General features: G+C 41.4%; 1 protein-coding gene across 2 annotated transcripts in view; it reads right to left on the bottom strand.

Moving 5' to 3' along the window:
- The window catches only part of LOC307136191 (formin), a 178,715-nt gene that overhangs the window by 32,940 nt on the left and 124,800 nt on the right, over positions 1-20,975 (bottom strand). For both annotated transcript variants that reach the window (XM_079832981.1, XM_079832980.1), the window contains one exon: positions 1,978-2,070. In XM_079832981.1, coding sequence (XP_079689107.1) covers positions 1,978-2,070 — 93 coding nt within the window. The remainder of the gene's footprint in view (positions 1-1,977; positions 2,071-20,975) is intronic.

The raw sequence follows: 20,975 nt of genomic DNA, 5'->3' as shown, positions 1-20,975 counted from the left end.
GATGGAGGGATGGATGAATGGAGGGATAAATAGATGGAGGGATGAATGAATGGAGGGAGGCATGGATAGTGAGATAGAGGGATGGATGGAAGGATGGGTGGAGAGATGGAGGGATGGATGGAAGGATGGGTGGAGAGATGGAGGGATAGATGAATGGAGCAATAAATAGATGGAGAGATAGAGGGATGGATGGCTGAAAGGATGGAGGGATGGATGAATGGATGGAGGCATGGATAGTGAGATAGAGGGATGGATGGAGGGGTGGAGGGATGGAAAGATGGAGGCATGGATAGTGAGATAGAGGGATGGATGGAAGGATGGGTGGAGAGATGGAGGGATGGATGAATGGAGCAATAAATAGATGGAGGGATAGAGGGATGGATGGCTGGAAGGATGGAGGGATGGATGGACAGATGGAGGCATGGATAGTGAGATAGAGGGATGGATGGAAATATTAATAGAGGGATGGATGATGGAGAGATGGATAGAGGGAAGGATGGAGGGATGGATTGATGGATAGATAGAGGGAAGGATGGATGGAAATATTAATAGAGGGATGGAGGGATAGAGCTAAGGATGGATAGAGTGATGAATGATGAGTCATGTATGATGGATGGACAGATGGGTAGAGGAAAGGATGGAGGATAGAGAGATGTATGGAGAGAGAGGGGGATGGATGGAGATATGGATAGAGGGAAGGATGGAGGGATAGAGAGATGGATGGAGAGATAGAGAGATGGATGAGAGATAGAGGGATGGATAGAAGGATGGAGGGATGGATGGATTGATGGATAGAGAGATGGATGGAGAGATAGAGGGATGGATGTAGAGATAGAGGGATGGATAGAAGGATGGAGGGATGGAGGGATCAAGGGATGGATGGAGAGATGGATAGAGGGAAGGATAGAGGGATGGATGGAGAGATAGAGGGATGGATAGAAGGATGGAGGGATCAAGGGATGGCTGGATTGATGGATGGAGAGATGGATAGAGGGAAGGATAGAGGGATGGATGGAGAGATACAGGGATGGATAGAAGGATGGAGGGATCAAGGGATGGCTGGATTGATGGATGGAGAGATGGATAGAGGGAAGGATAGAGGGATGGATGGAGATAGAGGGATGGATAGAAGGATGTAGGGATCAAGGGATGGCTGGATTGATGGATGGAGAGATGGATAGAGGGAAGGATAGAGGGATGGATGGATCGAGGGAAGGATGGAGGGATAGAGAGATGGATGGAGAGATAGAGAGATGGATGAGAGATAGAGGGATGGATAGAAAGATGGAGGGATCAAGGGATGGCTGGATTGATGGATTGATGGATGAGAGATGGATAGAGGGAAGGATAGAGGGATAGATGGATCGAGGGAAGGATGGAGGGATAGAGAGATGGATGGAGAGATAGAGGGATGGATAGAAGGATGGATGGATTGATGGATAGAGAGATGGATGGAGAGATAGAGGGATGGATAGAAGGATGGAGGGATCAAGGGATGGCTGGATTGATGGATTGATGGATGAGAGATGGATAGAGGGAAGGATAGAGGGATGGATGGATCGAGGGAAGGATGGAGGGATAGAGAGATGGATGGAGAGATAGAGGGATGGATAGAAGGATGGATGGATTGATGGATAGAGAGATGGATGGAGAGATAGAGGGATAGATCGAGGGAAGGATGGAGGGATAGAGAGATGGATGAGAGATAGAGGGATGGATAGAAGGATGGATGGATTGATGGATAGAGAGATGGATGGAGAGATAGAGGGATGGATAGAAGGATGGATGGAGAGATAGAGAGATGGATGAGAGATAGAGGGATGGATAGAAGGATGGATGGATTGATGGATAGAGAGATGGATGGAGAGATAGAGGGATGGATAGAGAGATGGATGGAGAGATAGAGAGATGGATGAGAGATAGAGGGATGGATAGAAGGTGAAGAAGGATAGAAGTGAAGAGGATTCTGGGACTCACCGATGCTGATGAAGTTCTCCATCTTATCCTTGAAGGGCTGCAGATGTTCCTCAGACGAGTTCTCACACACCTGCTGAACCTCCTTCACACACGCTGCAGGACAAACACATCAGAGTCAGAAACACTGAGCACACACACACACACACACACACACACACACACACACACACACACACACACACACATGAGATATGAGTGTCATCCAGTCTCAACATGTGTTTGATTGCACTTGATCTGTCAGTGTCTGTGGTGACATCTCCAGAAAACTCCACACACACCTAATAAAGATGATGACAACCACGAGGGATGAGTGGATGGAGAGATGGAGGGAGGGATGGATGCAGAGATGGAGGGAGGGATGGATGGATGGATGGAGGGATAGAGAGATAGATGGGTGGATGGAGGGAGGGATGCAGAGATGGAGGGAATGATGGACGGATGGAGGGATAGAGAGATGGATGGATGCAGAGATGGAGGGAGGGATGGATGGAGGGATAGAGAGATGGATGGATGGATGATGGATGCAGAGATGGAGGGAGGGATGGATGGGTGGAGGGATAGAGATATGGATGGATGGATGATGGATGCAGAGATGGAGGGATAGAGGGATGGAGAGATGGATAGAGAGATGGGTGGATGATGGATGAATGGAGGGATAGAGGGATGGATGAAGAGATGGTGGGAAGGAAGGATGGATAGAGGGATGGATGAAGAGATGGAGGGATGATAGAGATGGAGGGATGATGGATGAATGGAGGGATGGATGAAAAGATGGATGGAGGGATAGAGAGATGGATGGATGAAGGATAGATGGAGAGATGGATGGATGAATGGATAGAGGGATGAGAGATGGATGGATAGATGCGGAGATGGATGGATATATGGGTGGATGAATGGATGGATAAATGGAGGGATGGATGGATGGATGGATTGAGAGATGGATGGAGGTATGGATGAATGGAGGGATGAATAGAGGGATAGAGATGGATGGAGAGATAAAGAGATGGATGGAAGGATGGATGATGAAGGGATAGAGGGATGGATGGCGAGATGGATGGATTGATGGATGAAGGGATAGAGATGGATGGATGATGGATGAAGGGATGGATAGATGGAGACATGGATGAATGGAGGGATTGATGGATGAATGGAGGGATTGATGGCTGGAGGGCTAGAGGGATGGAGAAATGGATGGATGAATGGAGGGATAGAGGGATGGATGGAAGGATGGAGAGATGGGGGATGGATGAATGGATGGATGAATGATGGGAAGAGGGATGGATGGAAGGATGGAGAGATGGGGGATGGATGAATGGATGGATGAATGATGGGAAGAGGGATGGATAGAGGTATGGATGAATGGATGGGAAGAGGGATGGAGAGATGGATAGAGGTATGGATGAATGGATGGGAAGAGGGATGGAGAGATGGATAGAGGTATGGATGAATGAATGGATGGGAGGAGAGATGGATAGAGGTATGGATGATGGAGGTATGGATGATGGAGGGATAGATGAATGGAGGGATAGAGGTATGGATGATGGAGGGATAGATGAATGGAGGGATAGAGGGATGGATACACACACTCCACACAGCAGAGAGGCAGGAGTGTGAGATGAGACGGGATATGAAGTAATGGGCTGGGCATTAATGAAGCACAGGTGAGTTCTGCGGATCGGATTACCAGCACATCCATAAACGAGTTAAACGAGAAACACGAGCGCGAGGTGTGTGTGAGTGTGTGTGAGTGTGTGTGAGTGTGTGTGTGAGTCTCATCTCAAACAGATGACTATCAAAGAGCCACGCCGAGTGTGTTTGGAGCGCAGTCAAGCGGCCGAGGGAAGAATGCTTTTGATTACAGGTTGTGTGTGTTACAGTGTGTGTGTTCAGCAGGACTGAGTGTGATACCTCATGACGTCACACACACGCGTGTGCGTCCTCAGACCGTCACACACACGCTGAAGCAGGAGCAGATGCTGGAGTGTGTGTTGTTTGTGCTCCGCAGAGTCTTTGTTGTGCTGCCAAACAACTGCGTTCACACACACACTCAGAGAGCCGGAACTGGACTCAGACATGAGTGCGGATGTATGGATATGTTTATCATTAATGAATCTATAAAGACCTGCATGTGTTTATCACTGATCACGGCTGAAATATGCATTTCCATAAAGATATGAGTTATATAATCACAGCAATCCTGGCCCTTTGTTCCCTGGAAGATGGAGAGATGGAGGTACGGAGGGAGAGATGGAGGGATGGATAGAGGTATGGATGAATCGAGGGATAGAGGTGTGGTTGGAGAGATGAAGGGATGAATGGAGAGATGGATGGAGGTATGAATGAATGGTGGGATAGAGGTGTGGATGGAGAGATGGATGGAGGTATGGATGAATGGAGGGATAGAGGGAGGTATGGATGAATGGAGGGATAGAGGGATGGATGGAGGTATGGATGAATGGAGGGATAGATGGTAGTATGGATGAATGGAGGGATAGAGGGATGGATGGAGGTATGGATGAATGGTGGGATAGAGTGATAGAGAGATGGATGGAGGTGTGGATGAATGGAGGGATAGAGGTGTGGATGGAGAGATGGAGGGAGGTATGGATGAATGGCGGGATAGAGGGATGGAGGTATGGATGAATGGAGGGATAGAGGTGTGGATGGAGAGATGGAGTTATGGATGGCGGTATGGATGAATGGAGGGATGGATGGAGGTATGAATGAATGGTGGGATAGAGGTGTGGATGGAGAGATGGAGTGATGGATGGAGGTATGAATGAATGGGGGGACAGAGGGACAGAGAGATGGAGGTATGGATGAATGGAGGGATAGAGGTGTGGATGGAGAGATGGAGTGATGGATGGAGGTATGAATGAATGGTGGGATAGAGGTGTGGATGGAGAGATGGAGTGATGGATGGAGGTATGGATGAATGTAGGGATAGATGGAAGTATGGATGAATGGAGGGATAGAGGGAGATGGAGGGATGGATGAATGGAGGGATAGAGGGAGATGGAGGGATGGATGAATGGTGGGATAGAGGTGTGGATGGAGAGATGGAGTGATGGATGGAGGTATGGATGAATGTAGGGATAGATGGAAGTATGGATGAATGGAGGGATAGAGGGAGGTATGGATGAAAGGAGGAATAGATGGAGGTATGGATGAATGAGGTATAGATGGAGGTATGGATGAATGAGGTATGGATGGAGGTATGGATGAATGGAGGGATAGATAGAGGGAGGTATGGATGAATGAGGTATGGATGGAGGTATGGATGAATGGAGGGATAGAGGGAGGTATGGATGAATAAGGTATGGATGGAGGTATGGATGAATGGAGGGATAGAGGGAGGTATGGATGAATGAGGTATGGATGGAGGTATGGATGAATGGAGGGATAGAGGGAGGTATGGATGAATAAGGTATGGATGGAGGTATGGATGAATGGAGGGATAGAGGGAGGTATGGATGAATGAGGTATGGATGGAGGTATGGATGAATGGAGGGATAGAGGGAGGTATGGATGAATGAGGTATGGATGAATGGAGGGATAGAGGGAGGTATGGATGAATGAGGTATGGATGGAGGTATGGATGAATGGAGGGATAGAGGGAGGTATGGATGAATGAGGTATGGATGAATGGAGGGATAGAGGGAGGTATGGATGAATGAGGTATGGATGGAGGTATGGATGAATGGAGGGATAGAGGGAGGTATGGATGAATGAGGTATGGATGAATGGAGGGATAGAGGGAGGTATGGATGAATGAGGTATGGATGGAGGTATGGATGAATGGAGGGATAGAGGGAGGTATGGATGAATGAGGTATGGATGGAGGTATGGATGAATGGAGGGATAGAGGGAGGTATGGATGAATGAGGTATGGATGGAGGTATGGATGAATGGATCGATAGAGGGAGGTATGGATGAATGAGGTATGGATGAATGGAGGGATAGAGGGAGGTATGGATGAATGGAGGGATAGAGGGAGGTATGGATGAATTAGGTATGGATGAATTAGGTATGGATGGAGGTATGGATGAATGGAGGGATAGAGGGAGGTATGGATGAATGAGGTATGGATGAATTAGGTATGGATGGAGGTATGGATGAATGGAGGGATAGAGGGAGGTATGGATGAATGAGGTATGGATGGAGGTATGGATGAATGGAGGGATAGAGGGAGGTATGGATGAATGAGGTATGGATGAATGGAGGGATAGAGGGAGGTATGGATGAATGAGGTATGGATGAATGGAGGGATAGAGGGAGGTATGGATGAATGAGGTATGGATGGAGGTATGGATGAATGGAGGGATAGAGGGAGGTATGGATGAATGGAGGGATAGAGGGAGGTATGGATGAATTAGGTATGGATGAATTAGGTATGGATGGAGGTATGGATGAATGGAGGGATAGAGGGAGGTATGGATGAATGAGGTATGGATGGAGGTATGGATGAATGGAGGGATAGAGGGAGGTATGGATGAATGAGGTATGGATGAATGGAGGGATAGAGGGAGGTATGGATGAATGAGGTATGGATGAATGGAGGGATAGAGGGAGGTATGGATGAATGAGGTATGGATGGAGGTATGGATGAATGGAGGGATAGAGGGAGGTATGGATGAATGGAGGGATAGAGGGAGGTATGGATGAATTAGGTATGGATGAATTAGGTATGGATGGAGGTATGGATGAATGGAGGGATAGAGGGAGATGGAGGGATGGATGAATGGAGGGATAGAGGGAGATGGAGGGATGGATGAATGGAGGGATAGAGGGAGATGGAGGGATGGATGAATGGAGGGATAGAGGGAGATGGAGGGATGGAGGGATGGATGAATGGAGGGATAGAGGGAGATGGAAGTATGGATGAATGGAGGGATAGAGGGAGATGGAGGGATGGAGGGATGGATGAATGGAGGGATAGAGGGAGATGGAAGTATGGATGAATGGAGGGATAGAGGGAGATGGAGGGATGGATGAATGGAGGGATAGAGGGAGATGGAGGGATGGATGAATGGAGGGATAGAGGGAGATGGAGGGATGTATGGATGGAGGGATGAATGGATGGAGGAATAGATTTTTGTTAATATTCTTGATTCAAATTTTTCACTTTAATTTTATTTCAGTTTTAGTAACTCGTGTTTTATTAGTTTCTGTTTTTAATTTGTTTTTATTAATTGTAGTTTATTTAGTTTGAGTTATTTTCGTGCTTCAAGGTAAACTAAATGACAAATGTTACTGATATTATAAATGTATATCAGTTAGCGTTTATTTTTCACGTAACAAAAATGTTTGCTTTTAGTTTAAGTCAACAATAATAATACGCTTAATTTAAAAAAGAACTCGTAATGTTTAATCAAACTGTCATAACTGGATCCTCCAATCAAACGTCAGCACGCAGGATTCTCCAATCGTTTAGTGCGTTGAAACCCCGCCCCTTTCTCACAATCAGTGCCCGGTTGCATAAAGCAGCTTCAGTTTTTCCTCAAGTATGAACTTAAGGGGCGATTTCCTCTTACCTAAGAGAATAACTGAAGGGTGTTGCGTATAATCTCTTAAACGCTTCTCTTAGGGAAACATTGAAGTGTTTCACGACAGCGATCCTGGATTCAAGCTATAAAAGTCTTGTTGCCATAGCTACGCAAACACTGACACTAATCACACCAAACGTGAATAGAGCGGCAAATTCACGTCTAGTTTGACTCTTGAACTTTGAATGCATTTGCGCGTCTAAAGCGAGATGGACGCGTATAAAGCAAAGCGCTTGAAGAGAAATTGACGCGCGCCCTTTTGCCCTTTTCATAGTGGTTGTGTGCGGCCACGAAAAATACTACTGTTATTGTGTCACGAAATGTAGTTTTAAGAGTTGTTCAGTGGAGAATGTAGTAGTTTAAAGCTCAGATCTGTGGTTTATTTATAAAGATCGCGCCTATTTAAAGATGTTGTGAGATCCGCCTGGAACAGCCTCACCTCGGCTAGTCCTCCTGACTTCTGCCGCTGGTAAACTAGAAATGTTTAAATTCACAATCTATAGCTTCGGTTCTATTATATGAAACATATAAGTTAAAAGACATTAATGACTTGTTATAACGTCAAACGACTTCTTTAATTTTGTGAGTTTTTCTTCATCTCATTGAGAAATGTTCGCATGACTGCAAGTATTCAGTGTCAATGGTTGCGATGTGTGATGGTCAAATCGGTGTATTCTTGCATCGCTAAGATGGTCCAAAGGGTTCTCCCTATCCCTAAAGATTCTTATTGGCACATAATGATCTTCAGCTGGTTCATAAATTCAGCCATGTCGTCTTATTCTTGTCCGCGTTACTCTTAAGGTTACGATTTCCAAACCTTGAGTTATACTTGGGGAAATGAGCGTTAAGGGGTTTATGCAACACTTAACGCTTTTTAAGGGATTACTTAAGTAAAAAAACAGCATTTAAGGGGAATTCTAATGGTGCGTTCACACCGGACGCGATTCGCGCGAGTGATTTACATGTTAAGTCAATGCAGAGACGCGAAATGGCATTCTGCGGCGCGATTCACACGAATGAGGCGGCGCGAAGGACGCGAATTGAGCGTTTTGAACGAGCGATTCACGCGAATTGCGCGAATCGCTCAAGTTGAAAAATCTGAACTTACAACGTGAACTTACAATAACAACGTACAGTTATAGCCTAAAAATATAAAGTAATGAAACTTTTCTTTGCCCTCAGCCTAAACGATTTGCCAGGGAACAAATTATAGATTCATGAGAGCAAAGATCGGCCGTTACAAGACGAATTATAGCTGGAGCCGCCACAGAGACATCAGAGCCAGCGGCAGAAGAACTGGCTGAGGAAAGGCTGATCTCACCGGGTTAATGAGCGCCGCTGATCCACTGGAGCTCACAACTCCCAAAACACCACATCACATGTTCAGAGAGGCACTCTTTATATAAATAAACCACACATTTGAGCTTTAAACAACTACATTATCGACTGAAAAAGTCTTAAAACTACGTTTTGTCACACATTAACAGTAGATTTGAACAAAAAAAAGACGTAAACACAGCCCATGTCAGCCATTTCTCAACGAGACGAGCCGCTGGCAGAAGCTCCGCCCATGAGGAGAATCACGTCTGTTGTGCAGTGAATGTCACACGCGATCCGCGCGAGTAAACTCAAAATGTTCAAGCGTCCACCTTCGTGCGATAAGCACAAATTATCCGCGGGAATCGCGTCCGGCGTGAACGCCACATAAAGTGTTTATGACGTTTCACTTAAAGAAACCATTAAAGGGTTAGTTCACCCAAAAATGTAAATTGTGTCATTAATGACTGACCCTCATGTGGTTGGACACCCGTCAGACCTCCGTTCATCTTCAGCTTCGAAGCGTTATGAATCAGTGAGCCGAATCATGATTCGGATTGCGTGTCAAACCGTCAAACTGCTGAATCGACTCACTGATTCATAATGCTTCAAACTGCTGAATCGACTCACTGATTCATAACGCTTCAAACTGCTGAATCGACTCACTGATTCATAACGCTTCAAACTGCTGAATCGACTCACTGATTCATAACGCTTCAAACTGCTGAATCGACTCAATGATTCATAATGCTTCAAACTGCTGAATCGACTCACTGATTCATAACGCTTCAAACTGCTGAATCGACTCACTGATTCATAACGCTTCGAAGCTTCATGAGGCCGTGTTTTGAAATCGTCATCACTATATAAGTCGTTATTTAGGGCTTTTTTGCGCACAAAAACTATTGTCGCCGATTCATAAAGTTATTGTAGAGCCGCTGTAGTGAGATGGACTTTGTAACTTTAGTCTTTAGTGTCTTTTAAGGGTCTTGAGAGTGTAAAGTTGAGCCAATGGAGGCCTTTCAGAGCATCAGATTTACACTAAAATATCTTCATTTGTGTCTGAAGATGAACGGAGGTCTGACGGGTGTCCAACCACATGAGGCTCAGTCATTAATGACACCATTTACATTTTTGGGTGAACTAACCCTTTAAGTAACACTTAAGAGTTTTTTTCTGCAACACCTTTAGGTTTAAGGGAAACATAAGGGCGAACTTAAGGGAAGATTACACTTAAGATGCTTTATGCAACCGGGCACTGGCTCACATTCAGCTCCGCCTCCATCCAATCGGCCCCGCCCTCCAGCGGTTCTTCTTCAATAGAGCGGTGTGGTAAACACACCCTGACGATACTTTGTTCTACACACACCCAAAACTGTCTAGAAACATGTATTTTCAAACAAACTGCTTCCAAACGGGCGTCTTCAGTGTGTGTGTGTGTAATTTATGCAGTACAAATCGTCCATAAATGCTAACAGACTGAAGATGTTCAAACAGTCTCCTCACAGTAAACACGGCTAACCTCAGGTAGCAAATGCTGTAAACCGCCATTAACCCGTGACCGCAGGGACCAGAGCAGATTTATCCGGCCTTGGCTCATCCCACGGGTAATAGCCGGGATTTATCCCGCGCTCTGAGGCTGTATATAATTGTGGATTATCTACTGAAATTCTCCGGCTTTGCTCCGATGGAAATTATCCACTGCATGCTATATAAATAACTCCGGGCCGCCCCGCCAGACAAACGGCTCGTCTCCTGAAAGACTTTCCAAAACATGACGTCTTAAGCCCTGTGAGCCGGCCTGTAGAAGATGGTTTGGGTTAATTCGCTCTTTCGTCATCCGAGGAATGCCTCTATTGTCTCGTGGCATATGGGCTCGATTGATGTGCTGAGTGAACGACACGCTAACACAAAACCTGCTTAGTGTTTTAATATCTAAACATTGGTCATTTAAGATGCATATACTTGAGGAGCTAAACGGCTGACATTATCGGGGCCAAGCGCAAAGAAGAAGACGAGACATGCCAAAATGGCGGACAGTGTCAGATCAACACATTTAAAATGATTTTAGGCATTGTAGTCAATGGGAATTTCATGTTTTGTTCTATTATAGCGCCACCAAGAGGCAATCACACCATTTTTGTATGTGTCCTCGGAGTGAGCCCATACATGTGTGTGTCAATATCTCATTTCGTTTTAGAGTTAGACATTTATGTGTGTCTATATTTATGTTATATTTATATGACACCTGACTTTGATTGGATGTCACTCCCCCTTACTATCAATATTTTGAAATTTGGGCATTAGCGTTTAGCTATCGACCTATGTTTCTGAACTTCTGACGCTGGTTTCGTCTTGATCGAACTAGCGGTTTCGAAGATATCAGCTAACGTTTTTTAAGAGCTAAATTATAACGCTGCACAAACCATATGCTGAAACCTGGCGAGTCTGGTATCGTTGGACTCGGCAAGGATTCAGGAGACAAAAAAAGTTACTCCCATGAAAATAAGTCAACCACACCCAAAGTTATAAGCGTTTGATAAAAAAAACTCCACCAAAATTCTCCACTAGGTGGCGCTGTTTCTAAACTTCTCAGGCTCCTTCAGGGCATTGTGCTGATGACCTATACAGAGTTTCATAACAATCCGTTCATGTGTTCATAAAATACAGCATTTTAGCACATAATTCAAAATGTCCGATATGGTAAAATTGGATATCAGACGACTCAGCATGATGTCCATATCTACGGACCAGTAGGTGGTGCTGTGCTGAAACGCTGCATGTTGCCTCAGGTCATGCTTGTGATGACATGTACCAAGTTTGGTTTGAATACGATAAAGCGTTGTGGAGATATAGCCTTAAGTGTATTTTTGCAACCACTACGTAAAATTAGTTTGCGCGTTGTTTGCGAACGGTTGAATTCCAGAACTTTTTGTCGACATGGTCTGATGATGATCTGGCTCAATTTTCGTGAAAATCGGAGTAACGTTGCCTAGGAGGAATTCGAAAAAATAGGTTTTTCTGTTAATTCAAAATGGCGGGAAAATTTTCATGACGTCATAGGGTGCAAATGAAACTTAATTTTGTCTCTATCCCTTACAGTTCAAAAGTTATTAGCATAAACATGAGTGAAAGTTTGGACAGGTGGTGGCGCTAGAGGGATTGTTTTAGAAACTCCAAATTTGGTGTGGTTACTATTGGTACTTTCCTCTATCTGTGTGCCACATTTCACAACTTTCCCGGACGCGGTTCAATGGGCTGCCATAGACTCCAATGGCGGAATAATAATAAGAAATCTACCGGTTTCAAACGGAGCCTCCACACCTTCAGTGCTCGGCCCCTAAAAATCATCAAAACGAAGTGAAAATATGTCAGTGGGGCAACTTCATTCAAAAAACAAGAGTGGTTTTCTGACCCCAGTGGGAGATTTGTGACCCTGGACCACAAAACCTATTGAGATTTATACATCATCTGAAGCTGAATAATCTTTCCATTGATCGGACAATATTTGAAAATCTTGAATCTGAGGGTGCAAAATCTCCTTTAAAGTTGTCCAGATGAAGTCCTCAGCAATGCATATCCCTACTAATAATACATTTATGATATATTTACGGTAGAAATCTCTTCATGGAGCATCATCTTAATATCCTAATGATTTTCGGCATGAAAGTAAAGTGTATAATTGTGAGCCATATGATGTATAGTTGGCTACGGGCACAGATATACCCGTGAGACGCAGGACTGCTGTTGACTCAGGTCACATGTTTGTTCTTGTTTTTCAAGCTTCATTTTGATCGATCTGAATGTCTTCAGTCATCTGTGCTTCTCCAGTAAACGCATGCACTCTTGATGTGAGAGTGTTTGGATATTTGTGCTGGAAAACAACAGAACTGAGGGCCTTCATCTGGAAGCGCTCAATAACGGCCAGTCCGGAGCTGTTATTCTTTGATAACCATTACTCATGCCGTGATGTTTGTCTGCTGTCATTAAAATGTAAGAAAAACAGCTGTGCTCCGATGCGCTTTCCGCCTCTGAAGTTTCTTTTGTGTTTCCATTATTTTGCCCAAAGTTGCCTGGATATTCCCGCTGCATGGAGCGGTTAGTGGGGTTTTGTTTTGGGAATTGCGGTCGCGCTTCCCAGGGAAATTACACGCCCCACCAGTGGCTTAATCAAACGGACAGCGTCTGTCTCGCGTCTGGACCGGAGTAGGGTTTCTCTGCTCCTCTCTGCGCAGTGTTCGTCTGAGGCATTAACACACTTCATCTGCTTTATCTCCAGTGTGTCCGCTCTCAACAGAAAATATCCATCACTCAGGCTAAGAGCGTTTTCACACTTGAAGGTCCGCACCGAAGTTCATGTTTTGATTAGTGCTGGGAATCGATTAAAGCTACACTGTGTAACTTTTTTAGTTTATTCTTAGCTAAAAACACTTAGTTCTTTCCAGTGCCGGCCCAAGCCCTTATGGGGCCCTAAGCAGAATTGTATTTGGGGGCCCCTCTGTGCCACCGATACGATTGACTATTGTCAATTCTTGATCATTCGCACACCCAGTATAAATTTTATTAGTTGTAGCTGTGTTGCTTACATCATGTCTGCCTGTCATGTTTTTACCCTTATACGGTTTATAATTGTAACAGTAGCAAACCCACAAGAGTAATCAAGTAATCAAGAATTGACAAAATGTAAAATGTGTACCTTGAATGCAATGTAAGTCGCTTTGGATAAAAGCGTCTGCCAAATGCATAAATGTAAATGTAAATGTAATCAGGCATTAATATTCAAAGTCTTACAGTAAGTCTTACAGTACTACAGTTCACACTGGGATATGTACTTTTTTTAAGTAGTCTCTTATGCTGAATATGCTCACTTTTCCCCAGGATTCTTTGATGAATAGAACAGAAGGTTAAAAAGAGCAGCATTTCTCTGTGAAATAGAAAGCTTTCAAAAAAATCCTAAAAACATTGTTCAACACTGATAATCATAAATGTTTGTTGAGCATCAAATCATCATATTAGAATGATTTCTGAAGGATCACATGACACTGAAGACTGGAGTAAGGATGATAAATTCAGCTTTGATCCCAGGAATAAATTACACTTTACTATATATTCACATAGAAATCAGCTGTTTTACATTATAATATTATTTTACAATAATTCTGTTTTTACTGTATTTTTTATCAAATAAATGCAGCCTTGGCGAGAAGAGGCTTATTTTAAAAACAAGAAATGTTGATTTCTTTCAAACATTAAACAGAGCTTTTATTTTGGCGGAAATAATTTTTTTTTTTGTATTCCATTCGACTGTGTAGAAAGAACCTTTTTATTTTCTACATAAAAACTTCCAAAATGTAGGATACACAACTTATAATTTCAAGGGAGAAACTGGAAGCTATGCTGTCTACTCTGTCCAAAACATGCAGCGCGTCAGACTATATATTTGCACTAAACTATATATCCCATTCTCAAATCCATCCATTCATAAAAAGGTTATCGGGCAACTGACGAGTATGTTTTAGCGCCACTTTTTCCGCACTTTGGACTTTGAACCCAACAAGCGAATGGTGTTCAGCCGATGGCGCCGCGATCTCGTGCAGCGCTGTCAGAATCAATCCGTGCATATATCAGAAAACTTTTTGCAATTCATTGCAATAATTGTTTAAGGCCATTTCACGATTTCAATCATCATAAAATAACTTTGCCGGAGAGTAATTTCTTGTGCTATTGGGGGCCCTCTGGTGGCCAAGGGGGCCCTAAGCAGTCGCTTAGTTTGCTTATGCCTTGGGCCGGCTCTGGTTCTTTCAAAAATATATGTGCTCATTAATGTATATTTACTTCTTTCAAGTAATAAAGTATTCTCGTAAGTTTATAATATGGCATTGTAAATTCATACGGGTGAGGGTTCGAATGCGGGTCGCCATGTTGCCCCTCCATCTTGAAAGTACATTAGCCAAAGAGGGACATACCCGTAAATTCAAGCTTTGCCTTTGGCGTTTTAACACTCGATGGCACCGTGACGAATGTGGACGAGGTCAAGCTGGAAGCCATGTTAATCTTGGACTAAATCGGCCACCGTAGGAGTTAAAACGAAATCGGAATTGAGAGGAACAGAAACTAATATTCACTTGATGGTCATATACATTTTCACCACTAGATGGGGGAAAATATCACACAGTGTAGCTTTTAAAAAAGGAACTAATTAATCTTATAATCGCAAGTTTTTAATATTTTAAGTTTTTAATATTTTAATATTGTAATAATTTCAGTTACTCTACAAATTAACGTATAAACATTTTAAAGACAGAATATGTTAAATGTGTTGTATTGTCATGTTTTTATGAATGAAGGCCAGTATCACTGATGCCTCTATGAAACATTAATGACGTTACATTACAGTATAACTGAAAGCTCCCAATTTCAACATTTATTAGGCTTAAAAAAACAACTTTTAATTTAAGTGAACTTAAAACAATCTTTACATAAGCCCATTATAATAAATGTTATTTTTACCTGTGGCCTTCCCTGTTAGACATATACAGAAATGTAATAGTTATCAAACACCTTTCTTAACTGCATAAATAATAAATGAAATATAGATTAATCATCATTAAAGCTACATTTTCCTCTGTTCCCGTTGTTCTGTGATGAACATTAATGACATCATCATCAGTGTTTCTGTCACTTTAAGAACGGCCGCTGACGAACATGACGCGGATCTGAAACGCTGTCCCGCGCATCTCATTATCTCACAACTCTTTAAATTAAAACGGATATAAAAACGGACGCTGCATTATTTGCGTAAAATTTTTTTAATGCGTTAAGCTGAAAAAATGTATCGCCCGCGTTAACGCGTTAATTTGCCCAGCCCTAGTTTTGATACATTGGGTTAGTTTTGGTTTGGTTTCGCATTGCCATCATGCGAGCGCACTAAAGAACTGACACACTTGCGTCCTGTCGTCATCATCATGTGGGCGGCATCTGGACACTGATTGGTTTGTAAACAGATGTGCGTCTGATGTCTGCGTTTTTGACAAGAATTAATGAACAGGCGTATATCGCTGTCACTAGTCAACAGTGCACATTGCTTTTCATTTGGAATAGTTTGGTTTAAAAGTGGGCATTTCAAGCTTTCTCTACTCATATTTCTCATGTGTGTGAGGCGGAGTTTGGGTTTATTTATGAGACGTGTTCACGTCTCCATGTCACGATTATTGTCTGCTACAGCCGATTTGCTTCTTATTTATTAAATCCAGACAATTGGCTGATGAAACATTGATTAAAATTAAGATACAATTTATACAAAACGAAATTGACTTTAAAGAAAGGCTTTCTACAAAACAAAACTTAATGAAGTGGTCAAAATCATTTCTGTCTTCTGTCTTCTGCATGTGCGTTCGGAAGCAAAACAAATATGGGTGTGTCCTCTCTCAGAAAGATTTGACTGGAGTAGATGTTATTTACATTAAGTAAGGAATAATTGACGACGGGCTGTTGAATTATTAGAAAAATAATGCACACCCAAGGTGTTATTGGATGGAATTATTCGGCTTATACAACGGTTACCACACCTCAAGACATCGATCCGATGATATATTTAAAGGGATTTATATATTTTGTACTTAAATCGTTATTGTGAGTAGGACTATTTCTTCCGCGTCTCATCCAATGGCTCTTTTGCTAGTTCTGAAACGTCATTTTAAAGCTAGTTGTGGAGGCTTGAGCCTCTGTGCGATTCTTACATAATTAAACGTCATTTTGTGGAAATAATTTGTCCTTTTTATCTTATTGTTTACTATATGTATTTGATTGGTCAGTGTCGTTGTGGGTTTTGGTTATTTGCTGTTGTCGGCTGTAAAGACATGTGAAATAACTGAAATCATTTGGCGGAGTGATATGGAACTGTAATGTGGTCAAGAGCTGCCTGGAACTACGTTCGCTGTGCGTTTCCTAGAAAATAATTGCACACCTCAAAACGATCATCAGCCAATCAGATTCAAGCATTCAACGGCAATATAAGTACAAATATATCGCCTTGTTTGCTAAACATCTGGTTTGACAAGACAAGATTTCGGAAATCACCTTATCATTGAGAGTGGCAATAGTGTAGGTTTAGACGGTTTTGACGCAAATCGACCCACGGTTCGAATCCGCCTTTTGCTGAACTCGCTCTACTCCCTTTTCCCATCACATTTCAGATCAGAAAGGCATTTATTTTCAATAAAAATGAAGAAAATATTAGAAAAGTGGAAATAAAGCTTCTCACATGTGTTTAATAATAAGTGTGTATCGGTTAGGGGTATGTAAACAGACGTGCTGAATTACAGACGGTAAAAGTGAGTGGGTCCAATATCATTGATCGTAAAAAGTGGGTGGGTCTTGTCCTGGTTCCGACGCCCATGGTCTTCTGACATATTGCGCACCTTTGCCCTTTTCATAATCAATATAGCCGAGATGAAATTTAAAAATGACATTATAATATTTAAACATAAAGAGGAACTTCCTGTGAATGCTCTGAGAGTCTGAACCATACAGAAAATGCTTTCACACTAGAAGCGAACCGAACCTTTGCTCAGTTTGATCTGGACCGAGATCGCCTCTTTTCATCTGACCAAATGTCGTCTGTTTGTTCTGGACCGTGGTCAGGGGAGGTTTCACACCGGCCATTTTGATTCGGATCAAACTGAAGAGTCAGAAAATCCGGATCAAACAAGGTCGGTGTGAAAGGGCCCTGATTGACAGCTGGAAATTATGCTTCATCTACATATGCTCATAAGTTTGGAATAATTAGTGTTTTAATGTTTCTGAAAGAGTCTCTTCTGCTCACCAAGGATGAGTTTATTTGATCAATAATACTGTAAAAAAGGTGAAATATTCCTTCAGTGTAGATCAGCTGTTCTCTATGTGAATATACTCAGGGCTTGAAGTGGAAAAATAAAGTGCCGGTACTCACCAGAGGGGGCGGGGCTTTGTTGGGGGCGTGGTTAAGGGGGGATTGTTTAGTCAATAATTCAAGAAGGTCCGTATTTTAAAGCTCTTTCTAACTTTTACTCAGCCTTAAAACTACATATCCTCCTGGGACCCAGAAAAAAAAAATATTTTTTTCATGTAATTTGTTTAGAGCATAAGAAACAAATGGGAAAATACTTTTTTGAAAATTATTATTTTATTCATATGTTATGATATGTCCTCTGTAGTTGACACCAGGACTGAATTGTTTAAAAAATAAAATGACATGAAATTGCATGTATAGGCAAAAACAATGGGATTTATTTTTAATTCACCAATCAATTTAAATTTTCGGGATTTTTTTAAAACAAACTTTGTTTAAAGATGATTCTGAACTATGTTATGAAAGATATAACGGAACGCATTGATATACCATTTTACTTTATGCAATATGTTGGTAAAATGGCCATACTTGGATTTTCCCATTCAATATACTGCATCTAATTTGCATATTAATGTGTTCTTGGTGCAACATGTAATGAAAACATAAGTGTAATAATTGGCAACATTTTCATAATAATATCTAGTATTTCATAGAATTATTGATCCCTTTTCACGTTTTGCGTCTCCGGATAATCATGATTTAACTCCTGGCGTCTCTACAGTGGACATTAATGAAATCAATGCTCCGTTTTGTAACAGAAAGTCATATTTTGATTAGAAACCCCATTTTCCTGAGATGTTGATTTATAACAAACAATTAGAAAATGAATCAGATTTAAATTATAATTAAAAAAATTATCATTTTCCATGAGTGCTAAACATTAATGTCAGCCGTTTCTAAAGACCAAGAATTTGTTGTTGTCCTGATGAAACCTACAAACATTTGGTATCTCTGCAAAGCCCTGAATGTGCTCTTTACAGGACATCCAGACTGAGACATGTGACATGTGACATGTATGATGTCAGAGAAATTCACTAAAATATAATGTCCACTACAGTGGACAAAAGTCTATTCCTGGGTCCCAGGATATACAACTATAGCATTTGTTACATTAAGGGTTTATTTACAAAGCACAACCACTGACGGCTCCTCATTACTATGCAGGCCAATGAGAACTTCTTTTCTTTCTTTTTTCTAATCAAATAGCAAAACAGTTATAAACTATAGCTAAAACATGCCACAGATATACATCTCTAGTGAAAAATCTATTCCTTTCACTGATTATTATCTATTATAAATTCTACAAGTAGTCAAAATGTCCCACAATAAATGCAACAGAATGTGATGAACTCTAGTAAATGTGGCCATCAGGAGTTTAAAGAGCTTGCAGGATGAGGCTTCCCCTCTTCTTCCGTCATTTTAGTGGCTGTTTTAGCTCATGTTGGACTTTCTCTGTAGTGTTTTACTGCATTCTCAATAGAGTTCAAATGGGACGCACATTTTATCATCAGCGTCGCATAAGAACGGCTCGTGCTAATCTTTGTTTATACCCCATTTGGCATCTAACTCAAAATAACAGCTTTAAACAGATCAATCTTATTCATAAACAAAAGTATTGTGTATAAAAGTTGAAGAACATTCAATGCAAACTCAAAAAAGCTGCATCTTTCTCATAATCTATATATAAATACAACAAACAACAAATACGTTTGTCTTAAAGTGGTGGAACAACAGGGCATTGTGTATCAAAAAGTTAAATGAAAATAAATTAATATAATGACGAAAAAATTACATCTATATAACAAAAATAAATAAATAGTCCCATAGTATTCAATGGCTGACTGTAGTAGGTGATTTCATATAATAATGTAAATGTCAACTCATTAATTGTCTGAATTTCCACATTATAATGGAATCATAAGCTACTAGTCAAAAAGAGAATGAGGGTCCTTGTCCGATTCGAATGAAACGCATCCAAACTGGATGAAGGATCCTCAATATTTGGGCCCTTACAAGACATAATATCATAAAATATGATATTTTTCCCTATCGAATTAAGGTCTGTACAGTAGAGATGTCAGTTAAAGGGTTAAAATATGTTTTAGGTGGAATATTGTGAAAGCAAAAAGCACTAAAAATTCTTGATTTATTAACCCCATTTCCCCATTATATGTACTTACAAGGCATTTGCCCACCGGCAACTATAGTTGTACAAAACACTATAGATCTGTTGTAAGAATTGTTTTGTTTGGATGATTCTAGAGACCTTCGCGATTATGTAGATATATATATGTGTCAACAAAAAATACTTATTAGCAGTGTTGGGGAAAGTTACTTTGAAAAGTAATGCATTACAATATTGCGTTACTCCCTTAAAAAGTAACTAATTGAGTTACTTAGTTACTTTTTAAGAAAAGTAATGCGTTACGTTACTTTTGCGTTACTTTTTCTCACCTGGGCTGGGCTTGTTTTTGTTTTGTTTTTCATAACAAAAAAGTTATATTTTTGTGCAACGGTAAAGACCTCTTCATACCAAAATTGAAATAATAAGGTAAAGATGCAGATTCCCTCATGAACACTAGAGGGCGCAGCTCTGGATAATGGAGAAGAGGACGCAGGAGAAAAAAGTTTTACCAATAAAAACTAAAAATCTAGTAATTTTCATCATCAAAGGTCAGCAGCAAGACATTGGTCAATTAAATATAAAGGTAGATTATGCATACAAATAGTTTTTCCAAATAGTATTATTTAACATTTAATTATTGGAGGTTTGTTTAGTATTCTGATTTTATTCATTTTGAGGAGGACAGAATCTTTATTGTGCAAGTGAGATAAATAAATGCTCACATTTAGTCTAGAACTACAATAACCATCATGATCACACACACACACACACACACACACACACACACACACACACACACACACACACACACACACACACACACACACACACACACACACACACACCTCTGCACTAACTCTCAACATGAGCTGTCAGTCAAATTAATGTGGAAAAGTAACTCAGATATTTTGTTGTAAATTTGAAAAGTAATGTGTTACTTTACTAGTTACTTGGAAAAAGTAATATTATTACGTAACTCAAGTTACTTGTAATGCGTTCCCCCAACACTGATTATTAATAACATGAAAATATTCTTTGTTTGGGAGGGTTTGCCTTCGCTATGCTTCCTGGAAGTAGGGGTAGGAAGTTGGCAGTGTCATGTGACAGGAAGGAAGTTAAT

Source organism: Gobio gobio (assembly GCF_949357685.1).
Source record: "Gobio gobio genome assembly, chromosome: 13".
In the NCBI taxonomy this organism is placed as follows: Eukaryota; Metazoa; Chordata; class Actinopteri; order Cypriniformes; family Gobionidae; genus Gobio; species Gobio gobio.
The sequence above is the reverse complement of the archived record's forward strand: the minus strand, read 5'-3'. Positions and strand labels throughout refer to the sequence as shown.